A 22447-nucleotide genomic window follows, 5' to 3' on the forward strand; every position below is an offset into this window, starting at 1 on the left:
TAGGTATATTTAGAACTTCCATTTTTGCTCCTTTCTATTTGATTTCATTTTCCCCCTCTATCGCCATTACTTGCAACCCTTTTTTTTTCTTTTTATGGTAATGGCTTTATCTTCTTTTTTCTGTTTTTCAATTTTTTGTATGGTAATTTAATTCATTCTGCTTTCACAACAACACACACTATTTGTTCAAAGAAGATGGGTGGTCAATTGTTTTTCATCACATAATGAATGACTTTTGGTTCCTTTTAGTTTGATACGGAGGAGTCTCTTCTCAAACTTCCTTTACCAGAGTGTTGGGTGGTAAGTCACCTGTTACACTTACAATGTTCCTTTTCCTATTTCTAATTCCAATTTCCAATACAACCAATAATTTTTGTATATGCACTTAATTCCAGGTCTCAAAACTTCATTGTCTTACTGATAATGTTACTTCAAGTTATGACAAGTTTTTCTTTGGCGAAGTTGGGAGAGAAATATATGATTTCTTTTGGGGCGATTTTGCTGATTGGTATGTTCTCTGTTCACAGTATTTTCTAGAGTCTTTTCCATTTAATGCCTTTCCTAAAGCTTGTCTAATGATACTGTGGATGCTGCAAACGTCTCAGGCCTGCAGTCTTTCAAAACCCTCATAAATCCTGTACCAGGCATACCTTGGTTGCACGTAATAAACTGAGCGTAACCCACTTCAACTTGGCGAATGGTGGTTAATCCATCAAGTTCAATGCAACCAATCAGGAGAAAGAATGGAAGAACAAAATTACAAAAATGTAAAAGAAGAATTTAAGTATAGCTCAGTTAATAAATAAAAAGCTCGATATGATCTATCCCTTATTTAATATCCATATTATTGACTCCTTTTGGTAACCAATTACATTTTAGAAAGAAAATAATAAATTCACACATACCCTAATTAAATGGATTTTTCATTGATATTGGTCGTAAATGTGATTTATGTCTGCTAGTTTAAGTAATAGATGGGCAGAGTGGATGTGGCTCATGCAGAGCTTGGTGTTGAGAAGGAAAGCACAAACTTTCATTTGATGCCTTGGTTAGCCCTAACCAATCTGCCTTTATTGTCGGGAGGGGTATCTCTAATAACATCCTTCTCTATCATGAAATTGTCAAAGGTTTTGACAGGACATCCCACTGCCTTGCCGCCCTACTTAAGATTGTTATTCATAAGGCTTTTGATTCCATCAGTTGGAGCTTCATCTCTGAGGTTCTCCTTCAGATGTTCTTCCCTCTGTTTGTGCATTGGATTCTTACCTGCATTTCTTCCCCCCAATTTTCTGTTCTGGTCAATGATAGTCATGTTGGATTCTTCTCCTCCTCTAGGGGCATCCGCCAAGGCTGCCTCCTCACCCCTTTCCTCGTCGCCCATTCCCTTGAGATTCTCTCTAGATCTATTCAATCTGGTACTTCCATCTTCTCTCTCTCCCCTTCCCAAATGTAAGGCCTAAAACGTCACTCATCTTTCTTTTGCCGATGATCTCATGATTTTCTCTAGAGCAGACCCCTCCTCTATTGTGTCAATCATGTCCTCCATATATCACTTCCAATCTCTTTCTAGCCTTTGCATTACTCTCCTCAAATCTCAAGTCTTCCTTGCTGGAGTTTCCTCCGCTTCTCCAGCTGACCGGCTTCTCCGTCACTCCCATGCTCGACCTTATGAAAAAAAAGGCTCCAGCTTTGAAAAGGTAAGTTCCTCTCTTATGTTGGTCGTCTAGAGACAGAGGAACTAGATCCTTTCTCCATCTCTTTTCTTTTAACCCTCTCCACCTGATGTCAGACTTGGCTCGCTACCTGAGCATGTTGGAACCATCTCCTTTCTGCCTCTGTCTCCAAATCCTCAGGCATATAATCACGACAAGAGTTATCTCAGTCAAACCCTAGTCATTGTGCAACTTCTTGGTTATTACACCGTTGCATAAAAACTTGTATTCATTATTAGCTACCCTACATCAATTAAGATTCCTAAAACAATCACATAGCTATTCCTATGTTTTCCCTAACTCACATTTTTTTCCTCCATTAAAAGTATTATGTAACTTTTTTAGAAATAATAATACCATACATTATCAAAAGTAATAATGGAATGTGACATGGATCATCATTTTGGGTTGTAGATACAACAAAATACTTTCATCATTTTTAAATAATTTTCAAACCAAAACATAATTTTTCCCTCTTTTTCTGAATTATCTGTAATTTTTCAAATAATTTTTAAAATCCAGAAATTGAAATAAATACTTTTTGAAAAAAAAAGAATCGGCCGACGGTGTCCAACATATATAAAATTGACCTCCAAATACTGAGTATTAATCCTATTTTTTTCACAATTTTGTTGCAAGAAAATAACCTTTTTTTCAGAAATTTTAAAAACAGAAAATGAATTCCAGCTCCATGAAAGTCATAGATTGGGCTACAGTTTATAAGATATAAAAAATTGAATGACAACCACAAAGTATTTACCCTGTTTTATTGCAAAAATAAAAGTAAAAAGTTTTGGGGAAAAATGATATACCTCCAACTTTGAATTTGCACAAATCTTCCTACAACGTCACTTCCACTGCGTTCCTTTACTGCCCAAGCGCTGGTTCCAACCTTGTACAGCATTGATTTGGCAAAGAAAGCATGAAAACATTGTTTTCTAAGGGGCTATGGCAAAACCAGGTGGAATTCACGAAAACGGTTGTGCAAAACATGGGATTTATACTAAGCGCCATGAACAGTTTCGACCAAAATTCTGGTTGAAATATTGCAATCTCTTAGGTATTGCTGGCTGTTTCATTTCAACAGCCTACAAAATTGACATGCTTCACGAAATTTCGGTAAAATTACTCAGAACTGTGTATGATGATAGTGGATAAGCCTTGGAATGTCAATATCTCCTTGGGAGTGGATGTTCTCTCTTTCCTTTAGTTCTTGAATGTGGTCAAACTTATAGTAGCTTCCACATTGCAATTCACAGAAAACTTTGTACTAAATAATCTATGCCCAAGTTTTCCAATTTTCACCCCCTCTTGTGTTACCTAACGATCCTACAGTTTTCTTCTAAGTAACTTGGTATTTAGTGGATAATAGAAGTACTTGTTCTTGTCATATGAAAGATGGTCATATTTTTTTTTTTTTTTTTTAATAAGCAGAAATTGTAGGCTTCAAACATTATTCAATAAGAAATAGATAATGAAGGAAGAAAGAAGAAAATAGAAAGAGAATTGACACACACACAGGTTAATCACAACTTTTCCGACTTTCCAAATGTTGTACTAGGAGAAATATCATATATGACAGAAAACTTCAGTGATAATCACCTACGTTGTGGGTCTGCCACTGATAAGAGTTCTCTTCTAATTTTGATGCCCTTATTTAATTATGCCATCTCCATTGGATTTGTCCTCCTGACTCGACATTTTGGTTACTTTTATTATTTTCTTTCATTTAAACAGATGTCATTGTCTTGCTACATGATATCTTCTACTTGTTCCCTAGGTATATTGAAGCCAGCAAAGCTCGCCTTTACCACTCTGAAGGTCATTCAGTTGCTTCTGTAGCAAGGGCAGTTCTCCTATATGTTTTTCAAAACATCTTGAAGATGCTGCATCCCTTCATGCCATTTGTCACTGAGGAACTGTGGCAGGTACATTTGATTTTCCATTATTATCACACTTATGTGTTTGAACTAAATTAGTTGGTGTAATTTTTTTTTTATTCATGTCTATGCATGCGGTTGTAATATTCCATTTGCCAATTTTTTTTATAGTAATGTTGATCTTTGTGGGAAAATGCCTGTATATTTTCTATGGTTGACTGTTTCAACATGTCGATGATATGACTTGTGAGCTTAGCCTATATTAGGATGTTTGAAATGGTCTAGTAGCAAGTTTAGCCTGTTTAGGAGAAAAATCACTAATTAATGCATCCAAGAGAATCCGTATAATGCTTATAGGTTGCGACATTATTCAAAGACCCAACCGCAAGGAAAATTAGAATGCAATCATGACAATGATATTTATTCATAGCTGCAAAACTGTCCTTATAGTAAAAGTTATGTTGTAAATTTTGGGATATTGTAGTCAAGGTTCAAAATATCAGATTTCGACCATTGTTGGGGAGATGGAAATTTCGAGGAAACCAAGGAAATTTTCCTGGTTTGGTGAAAACTTTGGTTTCGACCCCCAAAATGTGTTTTTTTTTTTCTTATTTTTTGCATATGTCATATTTTAGACATTTTTAACCCATTCACATAATTAGTTTCATGGAAAAAAACCTAAAGTCATATTTAAGTATGTTAATGTATGTTGAGTCGTTGACTGAAACTATATAACATAAGTACATTTATAAGTTACTGACGAAAAATATGAAATACATGATTAAAAGTTTAAAACAATCAAAACATAATGTAAAGGATCCAAAATAATTAATAATCTTACATAACTGTGAGTTATCTCTCAAGTCTCAAGTCTCAACAATCAACACTCTACTATATTTCCAAGTATATTCTATAAAAGAATTGATTTTTTGGGAAGATGAGATTTACTTTTTTGGTCCAAGCTCCCTTCCTTAAGTAGATTTTCTATGAATATGCAATATCCAAGTTTAGAATGAAGATTTGATGGCACAGCCGCACAAAGGCAAAATCTTGGTGTTTTCCGAAGTTTCTCACTTCACAGAGAAGAAATAAGGAGAGAGGTTGAAATTTCTAAATAAAACGGCTTGGTTTTCCATTTAAAAAGGTTTTATAAAAGTTGGTTCTATTCAAAGGGTCGGACCCATTGATCTACTCAAAAATTCCCACATTTCGGTCAAAATGTGGGAATTTTGGTCGATACTGGTCGAAGCTAGTGACTTTTAAAAGTCATGGTATTTGGTAGCGGAGCCCTGGACACGGTCGAAATCTGGGAAATTTCGACGGTATCGGTCAAACCTTCAACCATGATTTTAGTTGCCATAGAATTACCTTGGGAGCTCCCTCTCCCCACCCCCCCCCCACCAAAACCAAAAAATAAAATAAAAATTGGTTGAGTCTTCAATTCAAAACCACTATGAAAAGGCTCCTTTTTTCTATTGTGGGTAATGAGCCCAAAAGAGTTATAAAGTGAAGAAGAAAATTGAAGATGAAAGAGAACAAAAAAGGGCCTTGGTTAGATGGTCAAAGCAATCTTGGAGACGGACCTTTCCCTTAACCATTACCAAAAACTAAACCATTCCACTCAAAAGATGTTTTTTACAATGTTTTATATGGGCAATAACCAGGCCCCAGTTCACCATCTGAGATTAACCTTTTGTTTTTCTCTCTTAATTCTTAAAAAACTTGCTAATTTGACTCTTAGCTATAATTTTAGCAGCTCTTATGAGTGCTTAACTGCTTACCTAAATAAATGAAATAATAATATAAGAAATAAACCCAAAATAAACTCCTAATCTAGTTGCAATCATGGTTTAAAGTATCTCCGATGCCGATACGATACCCTCCGATACGAATCTTAAATTTAGCCGGTCGATACGATACACACCGATACGATACATGGATTTTTAAAATCCTTTCGTGCCGATATATATGCTACGATACATACCAATATGCACCGATACACCATCGATGCGTACTGATACTCTATGAAAAATATAAAATTGAGGTGAAATATACGTTTTGGTGTGTATCGGTATGTATCGATCGGTACGTATCGGTAAGTATTTATTGGTACGTATCGGTGAGTATCGATAAGTATCTATTGGTACGTATCAATGAGTATCGGTATATACTGATACAGTGTGCTACAGTCATATAATGGCCAAGATAGGTATTTTTCAGAAAACACGATTTTTTGAGGGATTTTTGTTCTAAAGTTAGGGCCAGTCATATTTCTCTCTAACTAAAGTGGAAATCAAGGTTGGGAACAAGGATTTTACATTTATGGGACAACTACAAACTTTGAATTCTTAGTGCGATACCCTCAATTTAGTGTTTATGCATAATACATATTATCAATAGCTTTTTTTAACAAATTTTTTATGCAAAAGTGTTTAAAAAGGTGTTTCATATCCATTTATACATGTATCTTTAGCTTATCTTAGCGTATCTCCGATACGATACGATACCCTCTGATACGTATCTTAATTTTGGCCGACCTATACGGCGACCGATACCGATACTTTAATCCTTGGACTTACAGTCTCTAAAATAATCCCATTACAATGCTCTTTTATAAATTTGGTCATTACTTTCTAAATATAGCGTAGAATCACAAGATTTTGTCTTTTTTGGATAGGTAACTCAATAAGCTATCAAAGAGCACCAAAATCATGCTAATAGGATGAGTTTTGAGTGACCATCCAAAAATATCCTAGAAAATTTATGAAAATAATACATTTTGCTATAATTTTGAGCTCCCAAACTTCTATCCAATGATTTGTAAAATTAAACCACTAAAATTCTTCTCTAGATTTTCCCACATCATTATTCCACTATGGGTCTACCCAGTGCGTGAGGCTCTCGCATGTGTAAGGTCTGGGGGGGGACGAGAACTATGCAGCCTTACCCCGAGAATGTTGAGAGGCTGTTCCGACTGCTTGACCATCAGGTCGCAACATTTGTACCTTACCGTTGGACCAAGCACGCCCCTTATCATTATTCCACTATCCTTGTGGAATAAAAGGTAAAGAAAAAAAGGGTGTACTGAGTGCACAAGGCTCTGTCACTGTGGGGTCTAGGGAGGGTCACAATGTACCTATGTATGCAGACGTACCTCCACTTTGCAAAGAGGTTGTTTCCCAACCTGTGGAATAAAATGTATCCTACACAATACAACAACAACAACTCCGCCTTGTCCCAACTAAGTGGGTCCTACATAGATCCTTACCCTCTAATCAGATCTATTCAAGGTCATACTTGATACAAGGCCTAAGTGATGCATGTCTTTCCTCAGCATATCATAGCCAGTTGTATGACTGTCCTATAAATTTTTCCTTTTTAAGTTTTAAAGGAATGCGTTGATCAAAACACTCCAGACACACCTCTCTACTTCATCCATCATATTTTAATTGTCTATGAAATATCATCCTCTAGATTACCTTCTATATGTATGACTGAACCCAGATACTTAAAATAATCACTTTGCAGAATCCCCCTCTCATCAATTTTCGCCACCTCATTATCCGTCCTAGTGTTACAGAGTGACACACCCCCTCTGGGAAATTTTCCTCTTCTTCAACTTGGGACCTCATTAGATCCAACAGCCTCTGCATCCCATGGCACAAAGTTGTATGTTTTAAAGGCCATATCCCCCGCCATAGCTTTACTGCTTGATGTGCTCTTTCTGATTGCCTTCCCACTCAAGCTTTCCTTCTCTAGTGGTACATTCAAGTCCCCCCTTCCTGCTGCCTTTGCTGGAAGTGTACTGAGAACGTTGACCATCTTCTCTTCTCTTGCCCCTTCTCCTCCGTTATCTGGAAGAAGGTCCTTTCTCATTGTTGGCCTTCTAGAAGATGTCCCCTTCCCCTCTCTAGAGAATGGATTTGGATTGATATGACCTTTGGTGGTTCCTCTATTTGTGATACTGTGGGAAAGCTTTCCTGCTACGCCTCCATCAACCATATTTGGATGGAGCGAGATCTTAGAAGATGGACTTCCAACTCTAGATCCCATGACAAGATTTGGAAAGCCGTCTTTTTCAACATCAGCCACAAAAGCAGCTCCCTCCCCCCTAGTAATGTAAGGGACTCCCCAAGGAACATGCTCATTATTCTCCTGGGGCCTTCCCAATTCCATCACCCTCCCCCCTTTAGTATTCCCCCCCTCTTTGTTTCTGTGACTGCCGGATTGTTCCCCCCCCCCACCGTTTTTGGGCTGATTTCTAGTTTTGATTCCCCCCTTTTTTCTTTGGTTTGTTACTTTTTTGGCTTGGCTAATTACTAGCCTCCCCCCGCCTCTCTCTCTCTTTCTTTCTTCCCCTTGTTGTATTTTTTCTTTTCCCTTTGGGATTGAATTATTCATTCATCCAAAAAAAGGTTACGCAGCATATACTCTGTCTTCGTTCTACTTAGCTTTAAACCTTGTGATTCCAAGGTTAATGTCCATAACTCCAACTTAGCGTTGTTCCCTGCTTTTGTCCTATGTACCAAAACAATATCATAAGAAAAAAGCATACACCAAGGAATCTCATCTTGAATGTATCCGGTTAAATCATCAATGATAAGTGCAAACGAATAAGGGCTTAAAGTTGATCATTGATGTAACCCAATTGTAATACTACCTTGACCCCCTACGGCTTACACCAATCACGACACCATCACACATATCTTTATTTATGTCTACATAATTACTTGAAACGCTTATCTTCTCTAGTACTTTCCAGATTAACTCTCAGTAACTCTATCAAGCTTTTTCTGAGTCAATAAGGACCATATGGAGATCCTTTTTGCAATTTCTAGATCTTTCCTTGAGCCTCCTAAGTAACTAAATGGCTTATGTCGTGGATATTCCTGGCATAAAAACAAATTTGTTCTCCGTAATTGTAGTTTCTTGTCTCAGATGGGTTTAAATAGTTCTCCATAATTTCATAGTATAACTCATTAGTTTTATGCCACTATAGTTATTACAATTCTAAAGGATCTGGAAGGGAAAGCTTCTCTATACCAGTTGCTTAGAATTGATCAAATCTATCCTTCAATCATCCTACATCTAGTGGACTTGTATTCTTGGGCTTCCTCAATCCACCATCAAGGATCTGGAATCCCTTATGTGTTCTTTTCTTTGGAATGGGTCTAAAGCTTCTAGATTTCTCCACCCTATCAGTTTGGATTTTATCTATCTTCTTAAGGATGAGGGGCGTCTTGGTCTAAGAAGAATTAAAGAGGTCAATTCGGTTGGCATCCAAAAATTATTCTGGAAAATAGTGGCTAAGAAGGAAAAGTATTTAGGTTGACTGGATCTATGCTGGGCTGCTCCACAATGACTCTATTTGGATTGTTACTCTTGGGTCAAATGCTTCTTGGGTTTGGAGGAAGATCTTTAATCTCAAGTCTCTGGCTCGTGGTGTTGCTATCTCTAAGATTGAGGATGGTGCCTCCACCAGCCTTTGGCTTCACCACTGGCACCCTATAGGTATAACCCTTCCCTTAGTTGGTACTAGAGTCATCTACAACTTGGGGCCACACGAGAAGTCTAGGGTTGATGACTCTATTTGGAATGCCTTGCCTTCCGTCCAAGACGTCCTAGAGGTTCAAGTGATATTATCCGTTGGTCTCCTTCTTTGATCTTGTTAGTTCTAAATCTGCCCAGTTTCTCCCTAGCGCAAGTTGGTTTGGTTCAGGGTTATATAGCTTCTCAGTCTTGCAGGCTCTCTCTAACTGCCTCCCAATACAGTCTTTTTCTCATCTACCAGTAGATTATTGTCTCCCCAGCCTGTTGTCTTTGCTGGAATGCTTCTGAAGCTGTTGATCTCCTCTTCGATTTGGTACGGCCTTCTATCTAAATGCTGGACAAGGAGGAGAAGCATTTATCCTTTGTGAGGGAATGGATTTGGATGATATGCCCTTCGTTGGCAAGTCTATCTATGATGTGGTGGTAAATCTTGCTTTTTGAACTGCGGTCTTATAACCTCAGCAAATGGACTTAAAATTCAAGAACCTTCTTGCAGATTTGGGACTCCATAGTCTTTGATGTCAATATTAAAGTGCCTGGGATTACTTCCAGATGTAATAGCTCCCCATGGAACAGTCATATTGTTGTCTCCTGGAGCCTCATCCTCCACCCCCCTCCTGCTCCTTCCCTGTGACCCCCCGTCTCAGGGGTTGCGCTTTGTATTTCGTTGTTTGTCTTGTTTTTCTCTTTTGTTTCCCCCTAATTTGGGGAATCATTTGTTTCCCCTCCTAGTTTGGGTGGCGGGATGACAATCCAGTGCAATTTTTATCTAAAGGAAAAAAGTAGATGGTGTTGTGGATGAGGTTGTGATTGATTTGGCAAAAAAAATGGAGTGGTGAACCCAAATCTGTTTTGGGGATTTAATTCCATTGTGTGATGAAGTTTTAGTCCATAAATGTATTGGTGGGTTTTAGGTGTGGGCCGAGGATTTCTGGTGTTATTGTTGTATATTATTCTATGCAGCTTGTATCCTTTGCACTACTTTTCTTTCCTTTTCATTTTTTTTTTTTCAATTCTTTTTTTTTTTTTTTTTTTTGCTAAAGACGGTTATCCAAGGCTTCAGCCTGACTATTCCCGCAGGCCCTTATTGACCCCACAACCGTATGGACCGGGTCATATCGGGGTTGAATGAGAATCATTCAACTTTCATTGAAAGCAGTGACGAGCGCTAAACACCCCCTTGTGAGTGGCCCCAAGGAGGTAAGAGGAGTTGAACTCGGCTACCCCCTTGGGGTGCACTACTATGTACTGCTTTTTTTTCATCAATAAAATTTGTTATTTATCCAAAAACAAAAGGGATATGTGGAGAGAAGAAAAAGGGAAGAAAGAAAGGGACTAACCATGATGTGGAATAGGAAAAATGAAAGTTAAATTCTTAAGAGGTCTTTGTCTATGGTCCATTTAAGTCTTTCCATTTTTGTGTTTTAGAGAGGAAACGTTGTAGACCTTCTTAACTTGTGCTTAACCGTTCTAAACTTTTGTATCAACTATGGTTTGGATCAAATGCTTGCAATCATGGTCTGTATGTTCTAGTGAACCTGATCATTATAATCACTGAGTCATATTTTGCCAGTTCCATCGACTTCCTTGCTAGGTTTTGTTGGTTTTATGCCCATGCTTATTATCGTCCTGAGATATTGTTTACAACCTAAGAAAGAAAAGTAGGTTTAGGTAAGACTGACACCATAGTTACAGACTTAACTACAGTTCCCCATGATTTTTTTGGCTAGCATTTTGAAAACCAGAATAGCTATTCATTGTAGCAAGGATACCCGGCTTGATTAAACCTTTTTTGAACATATGGGGTTGGCTGCAAGGATCTGACTTGGCCATCTTACTTTGTTTAAAGCAATGTTTGTGGTCAGTCCATAGCTGTTGATAGCTTTTTTCACCAGTTCTTCCCAATTAATTTTTTATCCTCACCTTGGTCTTTTGACTCCTGGAATCTGTGTTATATTAGTCCTCCCTATTAGTACACTTAATGGCCTCCTTGCAAATGCCTGCAGCCTATACTATGAAATGTGAATATTGGAAATAAAAGTCTAATGATTAAATGGTGGGTCCATGAATCTTGGAATCCAGCTGCTAGTATTTGCTTGGTGGAGTGAAAATACAAGGATAGTACTGGATGCTTCATCTCCCAATATCCATATCCTCTGTCTTGCAGCCTTGAAAATCCTGACTCAATGCACATCCTAGAACTGAAATTCAACTTCTGCTCACTAACAGTTCACCTCCAAACGTAAACTGTCCCTCGAAAATACTACCAGCGGCTTTAACTCTCTTTCCCATTAATAATTTAAAACTCTCTTTATTTCCAATATAATTTTAATATCTTCGAACCAAATTGATGGACCGTCTTGCCTTTGCGAGAATTTGTGTGGAAATCTCAGCTGAAGATTCTCCCCCTTCCTTTGTTACTATGTTGGAAGCAGACAGCTTCTCCTTCTGCCATTTTCTACTCTATGAATGGCTCCCTCAGTTCAATATTTGCAGTGTTTGGCCACGACACTAAGCTTTGTATCCCCAAGCTTGCAACATCCATTGATGATCCATCCTTGAAGATCCATCCAGGACTGAACAGTCTACTGACGTTGCTCCCAGAGATCTCTCTCAAATCCCTAGCAGGGGAAGAAAAATGATTAGAAATCGCCACCGGAGGAGTCAGAGCTTCATGTTGGCCCCTAGCTCGACTCGAGATGCCTCTCTGACCTCCAGGCATCCTTCCAATGGTCCATTGGTCCATCACCTCCCTACTGCTGGTCACAGTAGAGTCTCCATACTGCAGTCCATCAAACTCAGATGGTGAACCAGAAGCCTTGTCACCTCGATCCAATACACGTATGCCCTGTTATGTTGCTACTAAAGATGCTTCTGCCATCTCTCCTGAATCAGACAAGATCCTTTGCCCTGATTCCCACTCAAGCAGCCCTCTTCCCCTTACTTCTCTCCCTTGACACACCACTGTCATCTCTGGAGACACCCCCTTTCCCCACCCCATTCACTTAACCTCAACACTCTCCACTATTCCCTCTACTCAACTTCCAATTCTTCCTCTCCCTTCCCGTGTGGGGGCCCCCACCTCTTTTTCGAGAACCACCCACCCTTCTGTCCAAACCCACTTTAAACCAATACCAGCCAACCTGGTCCATCCTAAACAAGCTCGCACCACTCCGCCCGTTAACCCCACCCACCTCAACCCCCATCAAAGCATAAACCTGACCCAATGTCATCACCTGCCAGCTAACTCCACCTACCTTAACCCCCATCAAAGCATAACCCCTACCCAATCTCTTAACCACTTCATATCCACCAATCCGTCCTACTCCCATGCCCGCCCCCTTCCCATCACCACACAGTTACCCATTTGGGTTCTTCCATAACCCAACTAAGTTCTCTCCGTACCCAGTGGTTCCTGTGGAGATCCTCTCGACCCTTCTGTTGTGCAGGTCTTCCCTTTGTGTCTATCCCTCCGCCTCCTCAGGATGCGAGTTGAAGCTCCGGCCACTATTGGCATGCAGGCCCTCCAACTGACAGCAATGCTGAAGCCATCTCTCCAACAGCTGAAATTCATGCTGATACCTCTCGATGTCTCAAGGCCTCGCAAGCCCCTCCTGCAACCCAAGTGGCTTCTCCCAATGCCAGCATTATGTCCTCTGTCTCCATCGATGAAGATCCTCATAGTTTCTGACCTACTTCAATTGGAGTCTCCACTGTGGACACTCAATCTGCTCCAGTGGGCATCTCCTCTCCAGCCAGCTCTCCTTAAAGAAGACTCTGCCTCCAAAAAGCAATAACTCAGACAAGGAACAAGAGTTCTACTCCAAAGAACAAAAGCTCTGCCCAACAGTCAAAGATCAACTGTTTGCTGCAACCTTCCCCTCTTAGGGAATACCATTGGCGCCAGAAAAGCAAATCGTCATCCAGCCATCGGCTGCCCTCTTGCAGCTCCTCAGAGCTCTTGTTGCCTCATCCTCCTCCCTCCCAATGACCCCTTAGACCATTTGGAATGTCCGAGGCCTAAACTCCTCGGCCAAGCATATTGTCATTAGATCCCATATTCTCTACTCCCATGCTGGTCTTTGCTGCCTCCTTGAAACAATAGTCCTTGAGCTCTATGCTTCCCGTACTGCTTCGTCCATCGCTCCTTCCTATTCCTTTCTTTCCAACTACGCCCATTATCCCAATGATCGCATATGGATCCTCTGGAACCCTCTTAAGCTTCATGTTACAACCATTTCCTCTTCCACCCAGACTCTCCACCTCTCAATTTCTAACCCCTTTGGAGGCAACATCTGCTTCTTCTCCATCATCTATGACATGAATCGTGCCCATGAAAAGCTCTGTCCAGTCAGATCTTTCCTTTGCTCTCATTGTTGGTTCCCACCCCTAGGTTCTAGGAGGAGATTTTAATGTGGTAAAATTCAGCCAAGAAAAACTAGGAGGTGACCCTGCCAATCTTTAATCTGTTGAGGCTTTCAAGGACTGCCTCGATAATATTGGCTTTTGAATAATCTAAGATGGTCTAGTGCCAAGCTTACTTGGCATAAGCATCGTTGTGGTCTAGATAGAGTTGCTTGCAATAGACAGGGCCCCTGTCAATTAAGTTTGGTTGGCTTCCTTCCGCTCCTCCCATACCCCTTTCTGCCTTCCCGACTTCTCTGATCATAGTCCCATATCCCTCCATGTTTGCCCGCTTATCTCCTTTGGACCCAAGCCCTTCAAATTCTTCGACATGTGGTCTCTTCACTAGGACTTTCTCCCCATTGTTCGAGAAGCCTAGGTCATCCCTGTCTGTGCTTTCTCCTCCCCCCCCCCCTCCAATTGTCTTTTCCAAAAAGCTCAGAATTATCCAAAATGCCCTTTAGATCTAGAATTCCTCTTCCTTCTGTAACATATCCTCTAGGGTCTCTTCCCAAAAAGATAAGTTGGAAGCCATACAAGCGAGGCTCCAGGTTGATCTCCATAACCATGCCCTTGTTGACTAAGAGAAATTGGTCTACTTTGAGTTATCCTCTCTTAGCTCCCGAGAAGAGAGTTTCCTTATGCAAAAGTCCGAAATCAAATGACTTGAGCTAGGCGATTCCAATTCGGCTTTCTTCCACCGATCCATGAAAGCTAGAGCCAATGCCAGCTCCATCGCTTTGCTTATCTCTAGTGATGTCTCCACCCTCAACAATCCTAAAGCTATCAAATCTAAATCTATGTCCTAGTTTCTAATCTCCCCCCTTCCCCTCTCAAGATCCCATCCCCCTTGGCTTGCTTAATAAATTCATTCGTGGTCATCTCTTGCCTACTCTCCAATCCATCCCCTCCGATGATGAGATTCTAACTACCATTTTATCCCATAAAGCCAACAAGGCTCTTGGACTTGACGGTTTTAGCATGGGCTTCTTCTCATCTTGCGGGATATCATAAGATCCAACCTTATCAAAGCCATTAAAATCTTATTTTCTTATCCCAACCAAATCAAGGGTGTTAATCACACTTTCTTCTACCTCATCCCTAAGAAAAAAGGGCTCGTATGCCTGACTTCAGACCCTTCTCTCTATGCAATCTCTTGTACAAGTTCATTGCCAAAATCCTGGCCAATCGTCATCAGTTGGTCATTGACTTTTGGTTAGCGCCAATCAATCTACCTTCATCACAGGAAGAAGGATTGCCGATAATATTGTATTGTGCCACAAGGATTGGAAATCCCATTTCTCCACCGCCCTTCTCAAGATCAACATCCACAAAGCTTTTGAATCCATCAAATGGGATTTTATCTTTTTAGTCTTGCTCCAAATGTCATCCCCCCTTGCCCATTGGATCCACTCCCGCATTTCACCCCCTAGTTTCTCCGTCCTTTTTAATGGCAGCCTCATAGGATACTTTCCCTCTTCTGTGGGCATCTAGAAAGGGTACCCCTCTTTCCCTTTTTCTCCTTTTCTCTTACCTTTGAGGTGCTCTCCAAATCTATCCAATATTCCACAGATTAAGACCTTATATCCCCCATTTCTAAGTGCATATCCCTTCTTCTTACCCATCTCGCCTTAGTCGATGATCTCATGATCTTCTCTAAGACCCTCTTTCCATCTCTTCCATCATTTCCTCCCTCCATCTCTTTGAAAGGCTCCCAGTCTCCACATTAATCTCCTCAAATCCTACCTCTTCCTCTCTGGTGTCTCTAAAGCCTCCAAAGCCTGCTTCCTTGAGTTTATGGGCTTCTCTCTAAGTTCCCTCCCAATCAAATACCTTATGCTTCCTCTAATCACCGCTAGGCTAAGTGGTGCCCATCATTGCACCCCCATGCTTGACCTCATGAAAAAGAGGTGCAAGTTTTGGAAAGGCAAGCTTCTCTCTCATGCTGGACACTTGGAGCTCGCCAAATCTGTGCTCCAACCCATGCACCTTTATTGGTCGGGTGTCTCTATCGCCCCTTAGTCCACCATCAAGGCTATCAAGTCCCTCCTTTATTCTTTCCTCTTAAAAGGAGTTGATTCGGCCAAGTTCCTCCACCCTCTTCGTTGTGGCTCCGTCTATCTCCCCAAATTTGAAGGAGGCCTTGGTTTGAGAAGAATTAAAGAGGTGAACACAATATGCATCCTCAAGCTTATCTGGAAGATTGTGTCTATACACAACATCTGGGTTTCTTGGATCTATTCCTCCCCCCTCAAGAATGACTCCCTTCGGACTATCTCTCCCTCCTCTGGCTTCTTTGGATCTGGCGTAAAATCCTCAGCATCAGACCAATTACTCTTGGGGCCATCTCCTCCTCCATTGCTAATAGTTCCACGAACAATCCTTTGGCTTGATTCTTGGCATCCTTCAGGTGTGCTCCTCTCAGTTTTTGGTCCCAAGATTGTCTATTTCTTAGGGTTGGGTAGAAATGCCTCAATTACTTCCATCACTTCAAATGGTGTCTGGTCCCCTCCCCCTTGCTGATATTTGGTCAGCTTGCGTCCACTTCCCCTGGTCATTGTGGAAGAGATGATAAAATTTCTTGACTACCCTCTTCCACTATTTTGTTTACCTCCCCCTCCACTTGGGACCTAATCAGATCTAAAGGCTCTCTCACCCCTTGGCGCAAGATTGTCTGGTTTAAAAGCCACATGGCCCACATCCCCCCTACAGTTTCACTGCTTGGCAAGCCATCTACTTTGATGTTGGCTCCAAACTAGCTTCTCTCCACCTCCACATTGTTTGGGATTCCCCAAGAAACATGATTATTGTTGTGCCCTATAGTCTCCCTGTTGTATGGTTGTCCTTATTGGCAACCTGGCCACGTGGCAGTGATAATATGGTCAGTTTGGATGACGTGGCCGAAAGTGATGACATGGTAGCGTTGAGTGTCATCGATGAGATAACATAGCCACATTGTGTGCATGGAGTGGTTTGATTCATCCATGGTAGGTGGTGCGGGTTTCTAGGTCAAAACTGGAAAAATTGACCTATTTATGCTCAAGGGAATTTTTGAGGAAAATGACATTTTTGGAAGATCGTTTCTTCATGAAAAAGATTGTAATTTATCTAGTCTAGTGCATCTGATCTTGTCGCATTTCAATACCGTATGAAGTTACGGCATTTGTGGCAGTCGAGGCCAATTTCGACATTGAAGATGAATTTTTTAAAAGAAGTGTTTTCCATGTAATGATACGACAAAAATCCGATCTTTCCAACGGTTCTGACTTCATTGCATTTCGATTCTGTATGAGAAAGATGCATCATTGGAAAGGTTTAGGGGCATTTTGGTATTTTTACATGGCTAAGTCGGATGATCAGGCCTTCTGGAAAGTTGTAGAGTGTCCAGTCACGGTTCCAATGCACTTCGTTTCATCTCGATCGGATATTGTATGAAAAAGTTGTGTTTCTGTGAAGCCGGTTTGAAAATCCAAACCGAAAACTCATCATTTGCTCTCGGTGTTGGGTGGATTTTTCGGAATTTATTTTTGAAATTTGAAGGGCTTTTGTGTAATTTCAAGATTTTGAAGGTCTGAGTTGCAGGGGGTCTTTAAGCACTAAAATATATGAAGGCAGGGGCTTGATTGTAATAAAGAGGAGTAAAGGGAAGTGAAATGGATGGTTCAGATTCGACCACGTAGGTTTGATGCCCATCCAAAGGCTGCTGAGATTTTGCGTTGACATGGACGAGATAGATGCTTGCGCGAGGGATTTGATTGGTTAGGTGCATAAGCCTTGATGCTCTGGCGCTACACCTTATCAAGGTATGTTGTGGTGTTTCGCACGTGCATAAAAGGTATTAAAAAGATTCCATTCTTAAGGATTTCATGAGATCTGATTAAAGCCAATCTTGAAGGATTTGGATCCAATGGTTGATAAGCGTTTCACTTTTGTGTGTGGGAGACAAGCTCCCTTAAAATCTAGAAAAAGCAACCAATCAAAAATCGACAACAAAAAGTGATAGCTGACCACTGACATCAGCATGACGTCATCAGTTGACTCCCTTATTCAACTCTTGTGGTTGAGATTTACTATCCATTATTTTAGTCAGACGGTCTAGATTAAGACATTCCTTTTTGATGAGATATGCGGTCAGAATTGCGCCTCTGTTGCACGCGCCACCGGCGTAGCCTACGCCACCCCTACGAAGATTCCATTTCAGGCTATCTCATTGCTCCAACTTCAAATGGTCATATCTCCCTCATTTTAACTCGGATTTAGGTGAACCAAGTTGCTACTTCTTCATTTTTTTCAAGCCCTACACCATGGTAGCAAGAAAAATGAGTTTTGAGTGAAGGAAGGCTACGGTTTTGGCAAGAGAAGCTTCCCCCTCTTTGTTGGTCCTTGAATGAACATGAATACTTGATGATAAATGTTCTTAGGCCATTAAAGGAGGTAAAAGAGGTGGTTGAGGTGTGTTAATGATATATTAACTCAAAGCCAAGGAGGAAGAGAAGAAAGCAAGGATGTATTTGCTTTGAAGAGCAAGAAACCAAGGAGAGAAAAGGTGTGAGCACCAAACTTGTCAATACAAGTTTCCAGTCATCCCAGGCAATCGGTTGTGAGATTCTCTAACCTTTGATTTACATTATATGCATGTATGTATGTTAGGGTTAGTTGTGGATGAATGTATATATGCTAGGTTAGTTGTGGATGAACTGTAAGCATGCTAGCTAATTGTGGATGTATATGCTAGGCAAAGCTTGACTATAGGGCATTGATATAAGCCCAATTTCATTGTATTATTTATTGAGTGCTTAGTGGGTGCTAAGCATTGGGAGATGGTGCTCCCGTGTAGTGGGTGCTACACATTGTACTGGCACTACGAGTGCCATCTCAGCTTCGTCTTGAGAAAATTGAGTGTGGGTGCAATCAAAAGTAGTGTATTGAGTAGTTACGAAGCCTTTACAGGCACTACTCCAAGGATGTAGGCAAATTGCCGAACCTCGTAAAAACCTTATGTTGTGAGTGCTTGTTGTTTGCATTTTATATTGAAGTGCATAAAATGCGGAATGGGTGTGCACACTTGGAAGTGCCTATGAGAAGCTGAGTGTGCATACGCTGTGTGCAAACAAAGACAGGTATATCAGGTTTTTCTTGGCTAGACATCGGACAAGTTTTTGGGGATCGGAATTGGACTCACTGATTCACCCCCTCTCAGTGACTGCCGGATTACAACACTCCCTACCTCCATCTTGTCGCCCACTTCCTCCCCCCTCCCCATCCCCCTCCCCCTCCCCCTCCCCCAGTGATGGCATGGTTCCTTTTTTTGGTTTGTGGTTTGTATTTCTTGCCCCTTCCCTTTTGTCCTAGTATATTCTTCTTTCTTTCATGGTAATGATATATTTTTTTATTCATCCCAAAAAAAAAAAAAAAAAAGGCCCATTCTATTGATAAACCCAAAAATAAAATATCAAAAAAGGCCCGTAGAATCGAACCATGGGCCAAAATAAAGTCTTTCGAGGTCCAATTGGCCTGATTGGATACCATTAACAGCTGCATCATATATCTTCTAGGTATCCTGGCTCTTGTTCCAATATTCTTGCAAGTGGAAACAATGTAGTTTATAGTATCCGTAGGAACTTTCCTGCATATATGTAGCCAACATTAGATACATGTTCTTGTAGATTCTTTGATTCTTTATTTTGATATTTATGCAGGCATTACCCCAACGGAAAGAAGCGCTCATTGTATCCCCTTGGCCTGGAACATCACTTCCAAGGCATGCCAGCTCTGTAAAGAAATTTGAGAACGTACAATCTTTGGTGAGTATAACTGATCTGTTCCCCCCCAACCGCCCCCCCCCCAAAAAAAAATCCCCAAAACAAAAGAGAAGGAATTTTTTTTTTTTTTCGGATATTTTCAATGTGCGCTTATATCTTTTATGGTGTGCAAAGAACCTTTAATCATTTATAATATGATGACTCAGATTAGAGCAATTCGGAATGCACGAGCAGAGTACTCTGTTGAGCCTGCAAAACATATTTCTGCATCAATTGTAGCAAGCACTGAAGTTCTTCAGTACATCTCAGTGAGTATTCTTCTGTTCAGCCATGGCTGTAGAAACAAAATATGGTGAGATCTGCAGTAGTTATGTGGACTCTAATTTCTTGATAGCATAGTTGTCACCGCAACTAGGCATTTGAGGGGCGTTTAGGCAGTAGGCACCCAAGGCGTGCAGTATATGACTATATGTAATATGGTAATGATAATTTTATATAATATGTTTATATGTGACATAGAAGCCGTATCAATGCAATATCATTTAATCATACTTGTAAATTGTAATAACCTAATATGAGAAAACCAACATTTAATAAACAAAACATAGGAAATAATATAAGCATATTCATAAAAAAACAAACAATAAACATCAATCAATGTTAACTAGTGAACTGTGAGCAAGGCATGCTATCGCCTTCGACCCAAAAAAGAGCCTTGACACCTAGGCGACACCTTGACAACTATGCTTGATGGAGCCCTTAGGTAATTTTCCAATTGTTATTGTCAAAGAACTTGATGACTTCTGTTACAACTCCAGAACATAGAACAACCAATAAATAGAAGAAAAGAAGTGCCGAGGGTAAGAGAGAAGGGAGAATAGTGCAGAAAAAGAAGAGAAGAGACTGCTGATAGGAAAAGAATTTTGTATATATGCTATTGCCAGTCCTTATTGCATCATATAATCATAGTTGTCACGGCGTCAAATCGATCCAAGGCGGTGGAGGGGTGGCTAATCGATTTGGCGATGAATCGCCCGTTATGGCGTTGCCATGGCGGTCAAATCGCTCATATGTCATTTTTTATTTTCCCTATTTTTTAAAGTTATTTAGTATGTTATTTTTTTATTTCCACTATTTTCTAAAGTTATTTAGCATGCTACAAGCCTACAATATATACTCTATAACATATAAAATCAACATTAAGCAACATCAAATCATCAAAAATCAACATAGCCCTATCAAAATCACCCTGCATTTTACAAAAAATCGACCGCCTAGTGAATCAGGCGTGACCTGGCGTCCATGGCGGTGCCATAGAGACGCCTATCAGCTAATGGCGACCGTCATTTGTGAGTCACGTAAATCGTAGCACTGCCATGACTTCTTTTTCAGCCAGGACACCAAATCCCTGCCTTGGCGACGCCATGACAACTATGCATATAATAGGGTAATACAAAAGTAACAAGTACAAGGACAAGTATGCCGTTGTGCAATGCTGTAACTAAAAACAACTTAAAGAATAAAACCACAATGCATATTACCACAAGATTTGACAAGTATACCCCTATCGTAGCAAGTAACCTAACACTCCCCTTCAGGCTGGAGCATCTATATCACCCATGCCCAGCTTGGAACACCCTTTAAGAAAAACAGTTTGAAACAATGCCTTGGTGAATATATTGTTGGTGTACGATGTCTTGTATTCCGTCACAGTTTAATCCAGGGAGGGCAATTGTGTATTTTCTGGATTAGGGTTTTTCACTATATATTTGTAGCGAGGGTTTCTTTCTTTGTAATGCAAGTAATACTGAGAGGTGTGAGGGACGAGCGTTGTAACCCTATTCTCCATTGATAGTGAAGCAGGATCTCATCTCACTGGGGACGTAGGCAATCTTGCCGAACCTCGTAAATCTGTGTGCATTACTTGTTCTTGTTTTTCCGTTATCTTCTGTATCGTTTTAGGGTTGCGTTTCTACATATATCCCCCAACTGCTTACTACTACTGAACAAACGGTGTAGACTATACCAGGTTAATTATGAAGTCAATATCCACATGTAGAACCAACCAGAATAAACTATCCACATAATGTCTACTGCAGCCACAATGACAGGATTTCAGCAAAAGAAAAGAATATCGCAGGAGAAGATAGATCAGCAAAGAAAAAAAAGAACAACCCAGTGCACGAGGCTCCCGCTACTGCAGGGTCTGGGAGGGGCAAGTTGTACGCAGCCTTTCCCCTGCCTCGCAGAAAAGGCCGTTTCCAGGTTTTGAACCTGTGACCATGTTGCAATAGTTCAACTTAACCGTTGTGCCAGAGGCTCGCCCACTGAGAAGATAGATCAGCAATAGGAGAAAAAAAAATTATAGCCACCAATTCAAATATCCAATGAGACCCAGATTACAATCGAGTGTTGGGGAAGATTATGAAGAATAACTCCTCGAAAATAGGGTCATCCAACTGCTAGATGCCAAGGTATAAGAGAGCGAGCAAAAAAAGAAACTTAAGAGTTATAGAATTAGTAACCATCAAGACACACCAATCTACTTAGCTAATTCGCATCAAACTTGAGGTAGTAGAAGAGCTTTGTCTATGTGAACCCCAGAATATCACAAATGTCTACCAGTTAGATGAGAAGATGCACTACTTGAAGATTTCAGCCACAAACGAACATAACTAGTCAAGCCGCAAGAGACCTGAGGCTGTAGCAAACCAAAAGCTTCACGTATAACAGAGGTACATCAATTTACCAATCAGTTTTAGAGATTAGAACCCTAGTTTTTTCATGATCTAAAAACTAGGGTTTCACATTCACGCAGACAAAGCAAAGCACGAGGATAGAAGCCCAAAAGAGACTCAAAATAGAAAGTGGATCAAATATATTGGTTGTTCGAAGCTCTGATACCATGGCTAATAGTTAAGATTGCCTAATCAGGTTGATTTTACTTGGTTGAGCTCTTAATTAGGACCAGTAAAAACCTTGCCTTTTCCAGATGCAAGGTATACAATTTCTTAAACCATATGTCTTCCATCTGCATTTATAACAAATCCTGTCTTCCCAATGCCACGCATGCACAAACACATTCAGACAACCTATCTATCTATGCATGCATGTGCTAATGGATTCTAAGATGAAGAGT

The 22447-nt window shown here is 40.5% G+C and overlaps 1 protein-coding gene across 1 annotated transcript in view; it reads left to right on the forward strand.

Moving 5' to 3' along the window:
• LOC122094770 (valine--tRNA ligase, chloroplastic/mitochondrial 2) overlaps window positions 1–22447 on the forward strand; it is a 163315-nt gene that overhangs the window by 74690 nt on the left and 66178 nt on the right. The window contains exons 19-23 of the mRNA XM_042665373.1: window positions 250–300; window positions 396–508; window positions 3493–3640; window positions 19246–19350; window positions 19515–19616. Of these exons, the coding sequence (XP_042521307.1) occupies window positions 250–300; window positions 396–508; window positions 3493–3640; window positions 19246–19350; window positions 19515–19616 (519 nt within the window). The remainder of the gene's footprint in view (window positions 1–249; window positions 301–395; window positions 509–3492; window positions 3641–19245; window positions 19351–19514; window positions 19617–22447) is intronic.

This window comes from Macadamia integrifolia, chromosome 12 (assembly GCF_013358625.1).
Source record: "Macadamia integrifolia cultivar HAES 741 chromosome 12, SCU_Mint_v3, whole genome shotgun sequence".
NCBI lineage: Eukaryota > Viridiplantae > Streptophyta > Magnoliopsida > Proteales > Proteaceae > Macadamia > Macadamia integrifolia.